Source organism: Ptychodera flava, chromosome 16 (assembly GCF_041260155.1).
Source record: "Ptychodera flava strain L36383 chromosome 16, AS_Pfla_20210202, whole genome shotgun sequence".
NCBI lineage: Eukaryota > Metazoa > Hemichordata > Enteropneusta > Ptychoderidae > Ptychodera > Ptychodera flava.
In genome coordinates, this window is record NC_091943.1 from 36,889,459 (window position 1) to 36,906,859 (window position 17,401).

The following is a 17,401-nucleotide window of genomic DNA, read 5'->3' on the forward strand; positions in this document are numbered from 1 at the left end:
GTAGCATTTCAAGCAATGTGATTGAAAACAGATGTAGAGTGGATACTTGCCAAGCTTGCTGGTTTTTACTCTTCTTGTTATAGCTGATAGAGACGTACGCCAACTCAACGTCAGACATTATTTTAATCAATTACGGAGATTTTATGGTCAGAGAGATAAACACAGCAAGAAATATGTAAAAAATTACGCACAAGGTCTCCTATCCGCTCTCCCGAACTTTCAGTAGATTTCATGAAATATTCGATACATAACACTTGCACGCCATGTGAAACACATCCGTGCAGAGTAAAACTCGCTTTCTTTGGAAATGATTTTGTTTAATTTTTGACGGCTACTCAAATAATCCAAAATACCGAAATGAAATATTTGGTTTTGTTTCATCAATTACTGACATTATCAGTATTTGATGAAACAAACCAAACATTTCACTTCGGTATTTTGGATTATTTGAGTAGCCGTCAAAAATTAAACAAAACCATTTTCAAAGAAAGCGAGTTTCATGGTTTATTTCAGCAAGATATTTCTGTTTCCCTTTACACGATGAAATAACATAAATCAATGGCTTGTATCTCTTTGTTGTATTCTTGTTATTAGGGGGATCGTAATACAGAAAAATAAACATGGTTTCATACTCTTTGATGATCAATCTGCATAAGATGTCAGATTTTCGTATTTTTAGCTCCGCTGTCAGCGACGCGGAGCTTATCAAATAGGTTGATTTTCCGTCGTCGTCCGTCGTCGTCCGTCGTCGTCGTCGTCCGTCGTCCGTCGTCCGTCGTCGTCCGTCAACAATTGCCTTCTCCTCTGAAACCGCAAGTCCAATTACTTTGAAATTTTATATGCAGTTCACTTAAGGTGACCTCACTTCGGTTTCTTCAAATCGTGGTGAAATTTGCATATTTGTATTTTTCAGGCATTTTTTGGTGTTTTTGGTAAAAAAATCTTCTTCTCTGAAACCGCTTGTGCGATTGCTTTGAAATTTAATATGCAGTTTGCTTAGGGTGACTTCAGTCAGATTTGTACAAATCGTGGCGAAATTTGCATATTTGTATTTTTAAGGCAATTTTTTGTCATTTCTGGTAAAAAAATCTTTAAAAATCTTCTTCTTCAAAACTGCCAGTCAGATAGCTTTGATATTTGGTACATAGGTCCCTAGGGATGATCTGTTTCAGATTTGTTCAAATTGTGCAGAAATATGCAAATTTGCATTTTTAAGGCAATTTTTGCCATTTTTGGTCAAAAAATTTATTTCTCAAAAAGTACTGGTCTGATAGTTTTGAAATTTGGTATACAGGTTTCTATCGATGAACTAAGTAATATGTATTGAATTTCTAATGAAATCTGTAATTTTGTATTTTTGGGGCAATTTTTGCCATTTTTGGTCAAAAAATGTGTATTTCCAAAACTACTCATCCGATAGCTTTGAAATTTGGTATACAGGTTCCTACAGATTAACTAAATGATAATTATTGAAATTATGATGAAATGTACAATTTTGTAATTTTGGGGCAATTTTTACCAGTTTTGGTCAAAAAATGTGTATTTCCAAAACTACCAATCCAATAGCTGTGAAATTTGGTGTACAGGTTCCTACAAATGAACTAAATGATAATTATTGAAATTATGATGAAATCTGCAATTTTGTAATTTTGGGGCAATTTTAGCCATTTTTGGTCAAAGCATGTGTTCGTCAAAAAGTACTGGTCTGATAGCTTTGAAATTTGGTGTACAGGTTTCTACAGATGAGCTAAGTAATATATATTGAATTTCTGATGAAATCTGTAATTTTGTATTTTGGGGCAGTTTTTGCCATTTTTGGTCAAAAAATGTGTATATTCAAAACTACTCATCTGATAGCTTTGAAATTTGGTATACAGGTTTCCATAGATGAACTAAATGATATTTATTGAAATAATGATGAAATCTGCAATTTTGAATTTTTAGGGCAATTTTTCCTATTTTTGGTCAAAAAATGCGTTTCTCAAAAAGTACTTGTCTTACAGCTTTGAAATTTGGTATACAGGTTCTATAGATGAACTAAATTTGATCTTTGAAATTATGATGAAATCTGCAATTTTTACTTTTGGGGGCAATTGTTGCCATTTTGGTCAAAAAATTTATTCTCAAAAACTACTCATCAGATAGCTTTGGTTGACATGTTCTTAGGGATGATCCTATGTGATACATTCAAAGTATGATGAAATCTTCAATTGCGTATTTTTGCAGCTTATTTTAGCCACTTTTTTCTGGCCACTGCATCGAGCTATCAAAGATTTCCACCCTTCTTCATCAACATGTGTCAAAAATAGTTATTCTCTACATAAACACAGCGGAGCTATATCGGCCGCTAGGTCGCTTGTTCATATAAATCTCAATCTCGTCTAGTGGAATTACTGGAGGTTATGTTTTCATCAAAATGAGGTTGATGATGATTATTCAGAGGACAAGGCATGATGGGTACCATGATCTGACAAGCAAACAGAATACCGCCCTCATTGTCCTCAAGCTCGCTTATGTTATGCTTTACCGACCAATTTGATCTTGATGGTTTCACGGAAAACCCTGAGGCTACGTCGAGCCTTGTATTCTGGGCGGCTGATTGACTGATAAACTAAAGTTACATGTAAAAGGTTAAACAGCCTTTAACTAGCAATGCTTAATTCATAAAACTAGACAATAAGGTATTTCAGATTCATGTCTCCACATTTTCTTAAATTTGACCAAGATGATCATTGTTCACTTGTTTACTCACTAGCGAAAACGTGCGCTGGTCCAAATCTCAAGGTACACCTGTCCCAATATGGTTGCTTACTGTCTTCTTCAATATACTTAAAACATACAATGATTTAGTCATGGGATGAAAAGTACAGTGGAATGGCCAATCTGATTAATCCAAGGGCTCACATTACCGTCCGATGCGGAATTATCAAAGTGGGATTATATTTTAATATGACTTTTGAACTGGCGTATTCGGCGGCACAAAATGCGTTTAAGCCACTGTGACGGGACTTTGAAATTTATTCAGTGACACTATTAGTTTTTTGAGGCACCTTTCGATTTAATTGTTCGGAATAAAGAAACAATTCACCAATATTTAACCTTTGAAGAACTTCAAAGTCTCCTTTGTTATTGAATACTGTTCAAAGTTCTGTTCTACAAAGCCAGTAAAGGATGGCTCCACCCCCATAGTTTGTCAAGGTCTTGTTCATTTTATGAATATTAAATTACTTACTTTGAGGGGTAATGCATGTACGGGTCAAATTTGTTGTATAGATACCGGACGTTACATTTTCATATTCAATGTTCAGCCTTTGTGTTTATTCGTTAGTGTGGGTGAATGAACTGTTATCGACACGTACATATTGCTTGTCAGCGTGGCACCAACCAGCATCAAGTTTGTAAACGTCACGTCATTGAGTTGGACATACATGGGACTTTGCAATGCTTACAACAAGACATCAGGTGTGTACAATGTTGCCTTTGTGCTGTTGGTAGGACAAAATAAAATAAAAACAACATCAAAACGAAATTAGAGAGATCCTACGTGAATTGATTTTAAAATACTTATGTTTTAGTTACAAGGATGAACTTAAACCAGCAATCTCGTGTTTTTTCCTTGGTCCGGTAAATTAGCGATGAAAAAATGATGACGTATGCTAGAACACGAACTTTACAAATCCAAAGATAGTGTTCATGGATAACGTTGTAATTTTTGCAAATATGAAGGCATAGTTGCTCATAGAAAATAACTTTGACTTAAAACATTCATAATTTTACCAAAAGTAATTAATGCAACGTTCCTTAAATAACGTTTCCTATGATATCGTAAGTGAAATCTCACACACAATGCATTGTTTACAGTTTTCCAACGTCTTAACATCAAGTCAAACGCGGTACACCCCTCGTAAGAAACGTCAAATAGATACTTATCCTACCCAAGGCCACAGTATCTGCCCTAACTGTAGTTATTTTGAATATTATTAATGGTGATTAGACATGCATTAGACATTTCTTACGGAACGTGTTCAACACATGCATCCACCATGATAGTAGGTATATCTGTGACATGTATAAAGAATACTAAAATACCTATGGATCCATGGATAGATAGAAGTGTAATGTTTGTCACACAACACAAGTTGGGTTGTAAGCAACCGCCTTTGTCTTAAATTGTCGCTGCAAGCCGGCTGATATGACATGAATCTTTTGTCGTAGACACTCCACCACCATTCAAGAATCCATCAAGTGTAGCGTTCCTGCAGGGAAAAAACATTGCTATTCGTCATGACGATACAAACAGTGCTTGGTAAGAAGGAATGCCTCAATAGAGTGGCATGTAAGAAGACAACTGTGTAACAGTATATGCATTTTTACTTTCCCTTCTCGATAAACACAGAACTCAGAACCAGATGCTTCAAAATATTTTATCTCTGGGAAGCATTCCAATGGAGAAAGTGGAACAAATCTTATTGATTATTGACAAGAGACATCTAAGTTTTCGTATAAACCTATAAAGGCTTGACTTTCATGTCACACATCTGAACTACCCGGATTGGGGTTCAGGCCAGATAGGGTTGAACGTCACCAGCAAGCCAAAGTACTCATTAAGGGGGAAAATGAGCAAAATGACACATTTTCACACAACAAATAAACCTTCGACCTTTATGGAACTGTTTTAATCCAAAAGACATCGGAAGTTATCGCAGAGGAAATGAGTAATTTTTTGTTGAACGAAGTGTGAGAGAATGTTTCTTGCTGTGACACGATTTTTCCGACCAGTAGACAAAGAAATCGATGAATTGTTTTTTTAAACTATTCATTCTTCATGTATACAAAGGTGTTATATCACTTGTTGTTACTTTACAAACAAAACGTTTGCAACATTTGCATAACAACGTCCATTTTGAGGTTTTTATCTTTTGATAGGACTGTGAATTTCCAGACAAAACGGATGATATGACGGTGAACCAATATTGTGTGTTGTTCCTCCGTATATCTCGACGCTGCAGGTAAAAAATCGATGGTTACAAGGAGCAAAATTAGTGACACTCAATAATTGTTCTGCTTCAACTATGTGTGGTGTTTACATCAGAAATGTATTTTCCATTGTTCAACCACTGGAGACAACTATATACACTTGAACGCAGTTTCAATTGGATGATTAATCTCTGCTCTGACATCGTGCTTGAAAGCTACTTACTTGTCCTTTTATAAAGTTCTCAAACCATCGTTATACTTTTAAAAACAAATTGACTTGAATATATTGACCTGAACCTCCTGCAGAAAGTAAAAAATTCCATTTCCAATGTTGATTAACTTTTTCAAATATGTTTTAGGGCAGCAACTCAATGAATACACGACATTACATCCAATGGTATACAATATTTGAATGCAATACAGTATGAGCCACCCAGTGAGGAGAGCATTAACCGTAAACGTTGTCTACTATGCGGGCAAATATGATAATCATACGTGATTCTAAAAATCTTTATAATGGCTGTCTAGACTACAGAATCCAATCTAAGATTATTCTTTTCTGTTTTAATTTTAATAGAAGTTGCCTGACGCTCAATGTGTACAAGCGTAACAAAATAGTTTTTTTATACTTGTTTAGGCTTGTGATATTTTGATCTCCATTCGCAATTCTGATTGTAAGAATCGAAAGTTATTAGATGACCAAAATCTGTTGAAGTGAACACTTGATCATGGAAAAATCCACAACGTGTGGGCTTGACGCTCATTGGACTCTGAGTCAGTGTAGAATGTGTGACCGAACAAGGCTGGACTGCTTATGAACTAGTCTGTAAAAACGAAAAGGTATTCGAGGGACAAGCAACCACCTGATAATTTTTTGAGTGCATTTATTTGATGTATCGGCATCAAAGTCGATCATAAAATAATCAGCAAGGTTCAAGTTTCGTCGATATTAAATTTATTTAGTGAATGACGTTAAGTTGGGTGTTTTTACTAAACAATTGTACTTATATAAAACAGGGTTAGCATATCCGAATTCAATATGGAGACGGAGCTTTTGTTTGTCAAACGTACTGAGGTGACTCGATCAGTGCAAATACTGCTTTCTACATTTATTCATTTGTCAAGTCAATTGTCAGAAGTAATTTTAATTTTAATTGTCATTGTATTCAATTGTTTGTCATTGTATGGTTTTATTGTGATTTTTCACTCCGGAAGCTTTTCAAGAACGTCGCAGATTTTGCCAACCATGATAACAGCACAAACCAAGGATTATATTATCATCAGATTCCACAAACATGGACATTATACCACATTTCATCCATTCTAAATAGTGATATAAACAGTTTGATGAGAGTACAGATTTATGTCAAATGAGAGAAAGTTACATTTTGACAACTGTTCACAACACTTCCGGATTAGTTTTATGAACAATTCGATGATACGACAAAACCACAAATAGTATTCATACATGCTTATGTAACGCTGACGATCGGAAACATGTTTTAGGTGATCAAAAATCGCTTGAAATGCACTTCTCTGTCTCATTCGGTGAACGAAGGGGCAGTGCAGGACTTTGGATGGAACTCTTGTAGTCTACACAACACATACCTTTACACCAGTAGAAATGAACTTTATAACGCGCTCCTCAAAATTCCTTAGACTAACTTCAGCTTCAAGAGCTCAGATTGTTTCAAAAAAACTTTGTGACATAGATGTTCCCGCACTTCAGGAGTTTCAAATGCCTTGTCAGTCGACCCAGCTACAGAGGTAGGTTGCCACTTTTGAATTTAAAACTACTCCTTACACTAATTTAGTTGCCTTTCACTTACTTTCCCTTCATTTCATATACTTTTCACTTTTCTTTCCTTCTTTACAAGTTTCAAACATCAAAATATCAACGCGGACAATTAAACAGCCTAATGAATCAGTAAAGGGCTAGTTGTACGTGTTTACCTGATTTTTTGTGTTACTCCAAACTTTTCCCATTGAAACATCAAAAACGAATGTCAGTCAACATGAAAATTATATTATTTTAGCTTTTTAAGCAATGGCAGTTAGTTTTACCGGTTTCAAAAAAGATTTTGTTGAGTCTCGTGCTTCTTTAAAAGAGTCAGAAGATAACGGGAAGTGAATTGGTTAGATTATAAGTCACTGAAAGCTGCACACAAGACAGGATTTTTTACAAACTATCCTTGGCAGGGATTCCTGCTGGCCCCTGTGCTGGTATTTACTTATGTGTGGGATCGATGTGTCGTCTACATCATGTGGGGTTTTCTCTGTCGTCGTTCATCAGCTAACAAACAGGCATGAATGCCTATTTCAGTTATCAACACTTTATTCTTGCCGTCTGTTTTGAAAAATAACTTGTTTTGTAGAATAATCCAATATCGACAATCCAAATAATTTGTATTTATAGTAGCACACAGAAGATCCTGTCATAGTGTATGATTTGGCATTCACAAGGTCTGTGACTAGGCCAACAAAGCGCTTTATGACAGGCCTTTCGAAAGAAACGCTATTCACAGTTAACAATGGACATTTTTTGTGATTATACCTCTTCAAAAGTGAAAAAAAAATATTGGGATCAATATCCAATAATACTTTCAGTGGTCCAAGTAACTGTAGTTCAGCTATGAGCAAATTCAAATCAAAACATTATTTAGAGTTTCTGATATTTTTGGTCGAGGGTAACAACAGAAGTTTAGAGATTGGGATCATCTCAGTGTTGCTGCAGTACACGATTTTCTCGCCTCCGCGATTTTTAATTTATGCAAATTATCACAAGTACGGTATTCGCATGAACCAAAGCAACTTGAAGCAATATTAAAATGAAAAAGTTGTTATTAAATGACGATTGTATTATAGAGAACGTACCTCGTTAATAATTGCACTGGTACTTACGTAACATCAAATTTTCCCACGTCAGCGTAAAACAGGTCATGTTCATTGTATGATGAAACATACTCGCACGTATTTGTCATATTACTACTTCTCAACACTAATTTCACAGTCGGAATGAATCAACAATGTTTATTTTTCGGAAAACTATAGCCAACAAATCACAGATTTCCACAACATCGTCAAAATTGAAGGGTTTTAGAAAAGACATTTTCTTTAGTTACATTATTACATTTTCCAACTTTTATCTGGTTTTCCTGGTTTTTTTTTTGTTTCCTTTTTATTTTCACTTACATTACATCATAACTCGTCTATCACACGAACCATCGGCAGGGATATCATGAACTCATATCCTTGCTGTAATGCGAATGGGTTTAAACTTCTCATCCCGCAAGTGTGAGCGCAGGACAAGATTAGCACAACAATATATGTAAGATTGTGTTTGAGAATATTAACCATTCTCGAATGTAGCATAAATTATTCTGAGATCATTTGTGTCACTTGCTAATCAAAAAACGGGAAAAAAGAACGAGAATATTAATCATCAAAACATAGCATTTCGAAAACTCTCCGACAAAGCTACAGCCAAGTTTCAAAACACGAATGAAATACTAATGGTATGAATTATATTGTGAAGTGACAAAAAAATTGTAGATAGATGTAGTTCAAGTTTTCGGGAAGTGGGCAATGTCAGCGGTAATCGCTAGAAGAGGACAAAAATACCTGCGTAGACGATTATTGTTTTTTCCAAGTTTCACAAGTATTCAGTTGTAATGATCAAGATATGTCTCTCCAACAGATATTCTAGTGCTGCAGAAACACAAGCACAGTCTATTCCGGCCACAGTCACCGATGAAGCAAGACGGTTTTACAAATCATACACACCATTGGTCGAAAAACTGACCATGCGTTCAATCGAAAATCACGATGTAAGCGTTGCCATGGAAAGATGCAAAGAGGTAATTTTTTTAACTTTCAGAAAAAATGGTCAGTTACACTTCGTTCGAATTCAACAAACCTTGTCACTATTCGATTTTGTTTCAACGTGAACCTGAGCTGTCTTTGTCGTTCATAGCCGGAATTATTCATTAAATAACGGTTTCTTTCATTCTTCTGAAACTCAGATCACTGAGCGAATTTACAAAAGATTCGTCAACATTTAACCAATCACCTACAGTTTACTTTATTAAGGTTATGTTACCACAAGTACAGCGATTTATTGTGCATTTGACGAGCAAGGTATATATTTTCCTCTAATCATAATTGCCTGGTAGATACTGGATTACAACGTACCATCTGGAAAACGAGTTTGTGGTCTCAATGTAGTACACGCCTACAAAATGATGGCAAACCCAGGACAGTTAACGGAAGAAAATCTCAGACTTGTCAGAATTGTAGCTTGGGCTGTTGAAATAGTAAGTATCAAAATTTATACTTCGACACAAATTTTTGGTCCTTCTTTCAATCTGTCATCTCCTCTCCCTTACATCAAAACCAAGGCAATTCCATCCCACCGTATCAAAATGAACGATTTTGTTAATATACATGTCTCCTTGCTGTACCTGCGACGTAACAGAGATAAGCGACAAAACGTATGTTGCGTGGATGTGAATATAATTTATATACAACTGACAATCAGGTTAACATGGCCATAGACAATTATGGGCCGCAGTAGTTGATTTTAATCACAAAAGAGTCCATTGCCTGAAAGCGTGAACAGTATGACAGTCGATCAGGAAATTGCTTACATGTTGGACACTCAAAGCACGGTCCCTCCAGCGTTCTGACCAACTCACAATATATGAATATTTGTGTATTCTCTTCTCATCATTATATTAATTTCAAATTACGAAGGTCCGAGTGTGTGTATTTTAAATCATCCATTAAGCTTTTGACCATTTACATCGTGTGACATTTCACTCGAATTTATTTTACAGTTTACACTAGGAAACATTTTTATTCATGATTCATCAGATATTGACATCTTATATTAACGTAAAGCTTTATGCGACAGGGCAAATTTACTTATCAGAAAGTGTTTTGTTCCGTTGACGTTAAATCTCATCTTCTGTGATATCATTGGGCAACCATTTGTGGTGTGACTTTAAACTTGGCGTGATTGGAGTTATTCCTCTGTGCCATAATAACGCATTTGGTCGACTGGTTGGTAATCCGACTTACCAGTGCTTCCAAGGTGTTCGTGAATAACTATGTCAATTGTTTGTCCGTTCTAACAAGCAGAGTCGCCCACAACTTTGATATAAGTCTCCATCGAAAACAGTCATCATGTATAGATCAATTTCCTTATCACTCCAATTGAACCTTACAGTGTGAACAGTTTACATGGAGTTTGTCTTCTGTCTGTTTGTCCTCTTTTGTCTTTCCTTTGCTATTTTGTTTTTGTCATTGTAAGTTTTGTTTTAACTGTAAACCTTCGCTATGGATGCACTTCAGTGTGAAATAAAATAATAATTAAAGTATAACTTGGCGCATGGGCAAATGAATCAACATAGTTTATTGGGTGATGTTCAAATCATATGATTGATTTGTCCTCGATCATTATCTTTGTAGATGCAAGGTTTCTTTCAAGTAGCCGATGATATCATGGATCAGTCACACACAAGGCGAGGAAAGCAATGTTGGTACAAAAGGGTAAGAGAGTTTTGCTGTCATTAATATTTTACTGTGGCTGGGTTTTTTGCAGAAGACTTAAAGAGAGCATAACTGCGCTTCCTCAAAATTTCGCCCGCCGTTGATGTGGCATTGAGCATGTAACCGTGCAACATGACCAATTGATCGTGACCGGAAGTGGTTGCTTTGGAATGACATTATGGTGAAAGGACTACATCAGTAAATTTTGAAATATTGATTAGTTGTTATGAAAATTGTGTTAGTCTAAAGTTCATGAACAGGAAGATAAATGTGAATGAGGGAATATGGATAAATACCCGTGGAAAACGCCTTTGGGCCAGAGTTGCTAAAATTAAGTATCATCTTGTGACTTTTAGCCCGTTTTATTTGTCTAGCGTTTTGAACAAGTGGGTCTGATTTTTCATATGTTTGATACTTTTCCATAGGATGATGTCGGTATTAATGCTGTCAACGATGTAGCCTACCTAGAAGCCTGCATATTTGAAATACTGAAACATTACGTGCGTGACCAGCCATACTACATCGATGTCCTCGAAGCTTTCCATGAGGTACTAATCTTGATTACAATTTTCACCAGAAACAAGAGATTTGTTGACTAGTCATAAATTGGTGATTTTGTAAACCATTTTAAGGAAAAAGATTTAGAAATACACGTGCAAAATGTTTACTAATGTCAGTTTGATAATCCTAATCTAGACTGTGCATTCAGCTGACACACTTTTGAGATTTATTTATTGACTGACACCTTGGATTTCAATCAGAGACATAAATAGAATTTCGATTTTTCGAAATGTTTGTTTCTTAACACAAACAATGATTTATGCTGCCTTTAAATTATAACTGTACATTTTCCAAACTGCCCATTATCATTTTCGGATCGGGTTTGTGAATTATTTGTAAATTTATGTCAGGTCTGAAGTGTCAGACAGTTCCAACGAAAGTCTGCTTGTTTTGAGGTTAATATGTCTGTCTGTCTGTCTGTCTGTCTGTCTGTCTGTCTGTCGGTCGGTCGGTAGGTAGGTAGGTAGGTAGGTAGGTCGGTCGGTAGGTAGGTAGGTGGTTAGGTCCAGGTAGGTGTAGGTGTGTATGTATGTAGAAAGGAAAAGAGAAAATCATGTAGCGTCAGTACTTGCATAATATGCGAAAGCAAAGAATGAACATTCATGATTCAAACATGACATCTCTTACGATGCATGACAAAGGACACTGCACTGCCTTCTCTACACACTATAAACGTGAATCAGGGTACATTTGTAAGCTAACATTTAAAAAGTGGCTTTGTACGTTTTTGTAAACAAAAGGAAGGAAAAGTGACAATTCAATGTCTATTGTCAGTAACACAATAGACTTGTGACTGATTCGCCCACTGCATTCTTTTCCCCTAAAAATCAAATCGACCCGGAATTCTATCGTGGCAAAAACTTTATCATGACACACATCGATGTAATATTTTCTTATGTTTACGGTAACGGTAAATGGGTATTACAATACTTGTACCTATTTTATGTCTAGTTTTAGAAAGAACGCTCTTCAGACTTTTTCACCAGTTACCGATGCTGTCAGCTATTTTTTTCTAATACAATACGCGATGAGACCTGTCACCGATAAACGGATGTATAAGAACGTTTTGAAATGCAAATCTACAATTCTAAATCAACAATATAGCTGGACGCAATGTGCATCCTCGCAAAATGTGAACATTCACTGCATTCAGCTGTTCAACACAAGAATGATATTGACATTATGATTCTCTGCGCTGCGATTGGTTGGTAAGGGTATCTATGAAATAGTACTACTTCTTTCGAATATTTGCCGAATAATTTTCGCCAGGAGTGATTTTTCAGGTTGTACGGACGCCTGAGACTGTAAAAATTATAGCCGAAATATTCCGTTGAAGTAGTTTTTTTTTTTATTTAAGTTGTTTTATTGGTAACATTTTCTTTAGTATAAGTACGGTGCTTAGTTATCTACAATTTTGTGTAAAATTGAAATCCATTTGCTGCAATGTCTCTCTAATTTGTCTTTTTCCAGTGCTATTTCGTACTCTAGATGGTAGTTGAATTTCACTTGCAACATAAAAGCTGCAAAGTGTGGTTTACTCTGTTTCATTTTCATGGCATAGATGTGTCTTTTGGCTAACAGTAGCAAGTGATTATGAATGTCAGAGTAACCGTAACACCAAAAAGCACTTCATTTAAGTTGTGTCTCGTGAATAAACTGAGAGATTCCTCGAAAAATGAGTGAAACTCGTTCCAGAAGGTCTCAGTGAATTTACAGGTGCAGAAAAGATGATCTAGTGTCTCGTTGCTGTTTTGGCAGAATGAACAAAGCGGTGATTGGTCCTCCGTTGAAGTTGTTTTTCTCTGTAGTTTGGTTTATTGCATGCGTGTATAAATCGTGGTATCACAGAACATTCAAAGGCAATAGCAGGACAAAAAGAACAAATTTTAACGGAGCAAAGCCATGCCACAAATCTATCTTATTAGAATTTTAGAAATATGAGGATCCGATTCAATTTGCAGTTGTCAGTCAGCCACAGTACGCGATTTATATCAGATTCGCTTCACCATGTTAAATCATAGATAGGAGTGTCTATTTGCATGTATATCATCACAACTTCAATCACTTTTAATGGCTCCGGGACGAGGCCTCAGGTGAACAAAACGCCATCTGTAGGATGCTTATTTGTCGGTAACTTGTAAAAAGCAGATAATGTCACAGCACCCTAGCACCCAGCTTTACAATAGACTAGCAGAATAAATGCAGCGTTTGATTTCCCGGAAATCGGACTAAGCAATGTAAATATGTCATCAAGTTCCACATCTTCAGTTCGTTCTGTCAAGAGTAAATATCGAAAAGTATCGCTGTCAAACACGTGTATCCTCTCAGATCGAGAATTTGGCAGTAATTGCATGGACAGCCCAAAGTCATGTATACAGAGCTTCAATGGTGATATGAGACACAAAATTGAAAACCGATTCGTTTGCTTTATGTTGAAACTTACTATATATTTTAATTTGTTTTAATATTTTGATTTCAGACAATTTACAAAACCATCGTGGGACAAAGCATGGACATGATGATGACTACCAAAGGAATCGATTTGATGTCAGAGGAAAAGTAAGACAACTTTCAAATTTCGTGATTTACATAGCAACAACAAAATGTCGAAAAGCAATCAACACTGAAAGTTGATCTTCCGAAATACTCGAATTCATTTCAACTGCTCGAAGAGATAACTGAGACTAAGCTGCAGCCACAAAACATTGTTTTACTTGACGAAAAGTAATTTTAAATTTGATAATCTTGCTCGTCATCTGGTATTTGTGTAGCCTGATTTCAAATGAATGTTTCTTTGCAGATACCATGCATTGGTTGACTACAAAACAACATATCTCACTTGCTATGGCGTATTTAACATTGCTATGTGTTTGGTAAGTATTCAGATTCATGGCTCCTTGGAGATAATTAGTTTTCAGTCTTCGTCGTAATATTCTCCAATGGTATACTCGTGTTAGAAATTTTCTCCCATAAAATTTTCCGAATTTCGTCTGTGAATTTATTCTGCCTAATTTCAGCCGTGATCATAGTAACATTGTGGAAAGTTTCTCGTCTTGTCAATTCTAACCAATCGAACTCGTTTGGTAACACTCGCTGAGAAAAGTCACAAGAACAAATTGTTTGTTTTTAATTTCCAGGCTGGTATAGTGGACGCAGAATCTCATGCAAACTGTCGGACTATTTTGAAACAAATGGGAATCCTTTGCCAAATAAAGGTATCGTTTTCTTGTCTCAATTTGTTGACTTGTTTTGTTTTCGTTTTGGAGGTTACAATTATTATCATCACAACCTCGAACAAAAATAATTGTAAAAATAACTCCAGAAACCGTTTTGAGAAAACTGAATAATATGATGAAGGGAACTAGATGGAGATATTTTGCTATGTTTGCCAGTGTTTCAAAAGATAATATATTCTGCTGGTTTCCAGTCTGCTAGTCCTTGTACATCTACAAAGATATACTGAACGCATATCAAACAATTTGCGAAGACATTGATCAGAAATTGGGTCCGAATTTCAGTCTTTTTGAGATTCCTTGTACGTAACCCTACATGGAAAACTGCAATCCTTTCCAAATTGTACATACTTTGACTCATAAACCAATTATAAAGACAAATGATCTATCTTGCAACCGAGGTGTATGATTGATTGGCAGTTTTGTAATATTCAGCGACAGAGCTACCGTACATGCCAAGCTCTCCAAAGGAAAGAACGGCTGCGAACATTTTCAGTTCTGTCATTTGATCTCTTTCTTTTCCATTTGCTTTTGCAGAATGATTACGATGACTGTTTCAGCACAACCAAGAAGGGGACCGACATCGAACAAAATAAATGTTCCTGGCTCATCGTGGAAGCGCTGAAGTTAGCAAACCCTCAACAGCGACAAATTTTAGAGGTAAGAGACGCGAAAGCTGTGGTCTATGTTACATCCACATAACATCGAGCCATGCATATAGATGGTAAGGGTCTGTAGGACATTGTCTGCATTTCTGTTTGCGTTAATGACGCGCTAATGGTCGACTTCCTGTATCGATATATTCATTTATTTAGAGCGTATGGGCATTGGTTGAGAATGCACTTAAACTATGTAGCGCAGACAGTAGAACCTCCGTCTATACTTGTATGCCTAATTATAGATATTTGAAAAGGCTAATGTCTATGGCTTGTGAATCATTCATCTGTGAAATCTGTACGCGCATTCTTCTCGGTCTGAAGTACTGCAATATTTTCAGGGAGATGAAAATAAACTTTCATGTGATTTTCTCTCTGATGGTGTACCAAAGATATGTGTGGTTAGCTGTGAGGGCTTCGTCAAATCAATGCATACTATGTACCATTTTTACAACGTTTTCATGCAACTGATTAACAGTCATGTGCGGCCAAATGACGCACTCGATTGTGCCGGGGATTTGGTCATGAACTCAGATATTTTTCCCAGCAGCGTGACTCCAACAAAACTTTTAAGAAATCGAATTTGCAATGGACGGGTAATCTATTCTATTATACTACTTTTCCCATGTATGCAGGAAAATTATGGCAAAGTGGAGGAAGAAAATGTTGCAAGAGTCAAGAAAGTCTACGAAGATTTAGAATTGCCTAATCTATACCATCAAGTCAAGGCTGAATCGCGCATTATTCTGCCAAAGCTTATCGATCAATACCATGGCAACCTACCAAAAGAAATGTTTACAGATTATGCTCACATTCTGTTCGGTGATGGCGCTGCCAAGCTGATGTCTTACGAAGAAGCGGTACAGATGGCTTAGAAAGCCTAAACTTGATAGAGTGCTGATTTCAGGGAATATACACTTTCTTCTTCATGCAGTCTTTCAATAGACGAGCTGCTTTCAGATTCAGATTCAGAATGTGTCCGATGCATGGTACTTTGCTATGCATTCTGTTTCTACTTTCATACGATCGATGACCATTTACAACACTGAAACATACCCTGATCTCCATCAACATAATTGTACAGTCTATTCAGGGAATACTGCTCCACCATCAATAATGTTTAATGTAAACGATCAATGAATTCTCGAAATATCACATTTCCCTTCTTCAACTCGACTCATTAAGGACGACGGCTGTCAGTGGTAAGGTTTGTAATTGTTGTAAAATGTATTTATAAATCCGGTCTAAAATCAATTATAACTATTCATTAACAGATATCTGACTGTACATACTCTATATCAATACATCATCCATATGATGTCCTTCCTCATATTGTCAACTCAATTGTGAACCACGACACATGCATATGCCAAAATAGTTGATCGTTGTCAGACGAACTACGACTGAAGGCATTGACAGGTTGAAAGTTACATCGTTTGTTCTTATACGTATCATTTTATATTTTCTGTGAACAAATACAAGTTTGGAGAGGTGAAAAAAATGAAAAAGAAATGTAATGATGTCAGTTCAGTGACAACCGCCGTCTTCTAGCTATCAGGTGTTCTTTTCACACATATCACGTGATTTAAACGTGAGACCCTGTACAGTTATACAAAAAACCTGTCTTTCACTGCCCATAAAATAAGTTTGAGAATAAAAAATCGACCCTCCTGTATTTGCGTGGCTGTGCAAGTGTTATTTTTCACTTCGACGAGGCAAAGAACGTCCTGAACTCACATATTGGTTACTCAAGAGAAACCATTCAGAACGCTGCATATATGCCATGCTAGGCGAACAATGAAAACAAAGTTGTTATAATAAATATAAAATTGTAAAGTATGCATTCATTCGAGTGACAAGATAGAAAACCATATAGTATTCTAGCATTTTTGATGTCACTTTACTAATATGACAAGCTTAATGAACTTTTGTCATTGAAAGATTATTAAATTTGAAGAGATGCTCACATCTTCCATTGAAACCTACATTAACACTGTTGTGTGAAGAGGAAAACTACAGATCTTCTATGGAGAAACAGCGAATGGGCCAAACGATTAGTTAATAATACTGAGCAAAACACAAAGGTTACTCATATTTTCGTTAAATAAGTCAGAGTCACTGTTAAAACTGTATAAAATCATACAAAGTATTTCACATAAAAGAAAAAATTTCAGCTGCGTTCGCAATTCAACCATGAACAGTTTTTTTTACAACCTTAAACTTTCTTCTGCGGTCGTCGTTGATATTATTTCAGCGCTGCAGACGACAATTTGTGATTGCCACTTGTAACAACTCAACCTAACTATACAGTCGTGTTACCTGATTTCACGTGACTTTTAAAAAGTGTTATAGCCGGATTGTATTGAAACGATAAACAATATTTTGTCCGGATACTAGGACCGCGCGTTGCAAAATTGGTGATGC

At 36.1% G+C, this 17,401-nt stretch overlaps 1 protein-coding gene across 1 annotated transcript; it reads left to right on the forward strand.

Moving 5' to 3' along the window:
* The first annotated feature begins 6,500 nt into the window (after positions 1–6,500).
* Positions 6,501–16,652, forward strand: LOC139114743 (farnesyl pyrophosphate synthase-like). Its single transcript, XM_070676622.1, has 10 exons — positions 6,501–6,744; positions 8,675–8,834; positions 9,150–9,290; positions 10,447–10,527; positions 10,953–11,075; positions 13,568–13,647; positions 13,889–13,961; positions 14,226–14,303; positions 14,859–14,981; positions 15,613–16,652. The coding sequence occupies exons 1-10, from the start codon at positions 6,602–6,604 to the stop codon at positions 15,850–15,852; spliced, it is 1,242 nt and encodes a 413-aa protein (XP_070532723.1). The 5' UTR covers positions 6,501–6,601; the 3' UTR covers positions 15,853–16,652.
* Positions 16,653–17,401: the final 749 nt, after the last annotated feature.

Excerpts from the sequence above, each read along its gene's own strand:
- LOC139114743 (XM_070676622.1), top strand. The coding sequence starts at position 6,602 with ATGAACTTTATAACGCGCTCCTCAAAATTCCTTAGACTAACTTCAGCT. Across the intron at positions 10,528-10,952 it reads AGCAATGTTGGTACAAAAGG|GATGATGTCGGTATTAATGC; the intron begins GTAAGAGAGTTT and ends ACTTTTCCATAG. Across the intron at positions 14,982-15,612 it reads AACAGCGACAAATTTTAGAG|GAAAATTATGGCAAAGTGGA; the intron begins GTAAGAGACGCG and ends CCATGTATGCAG.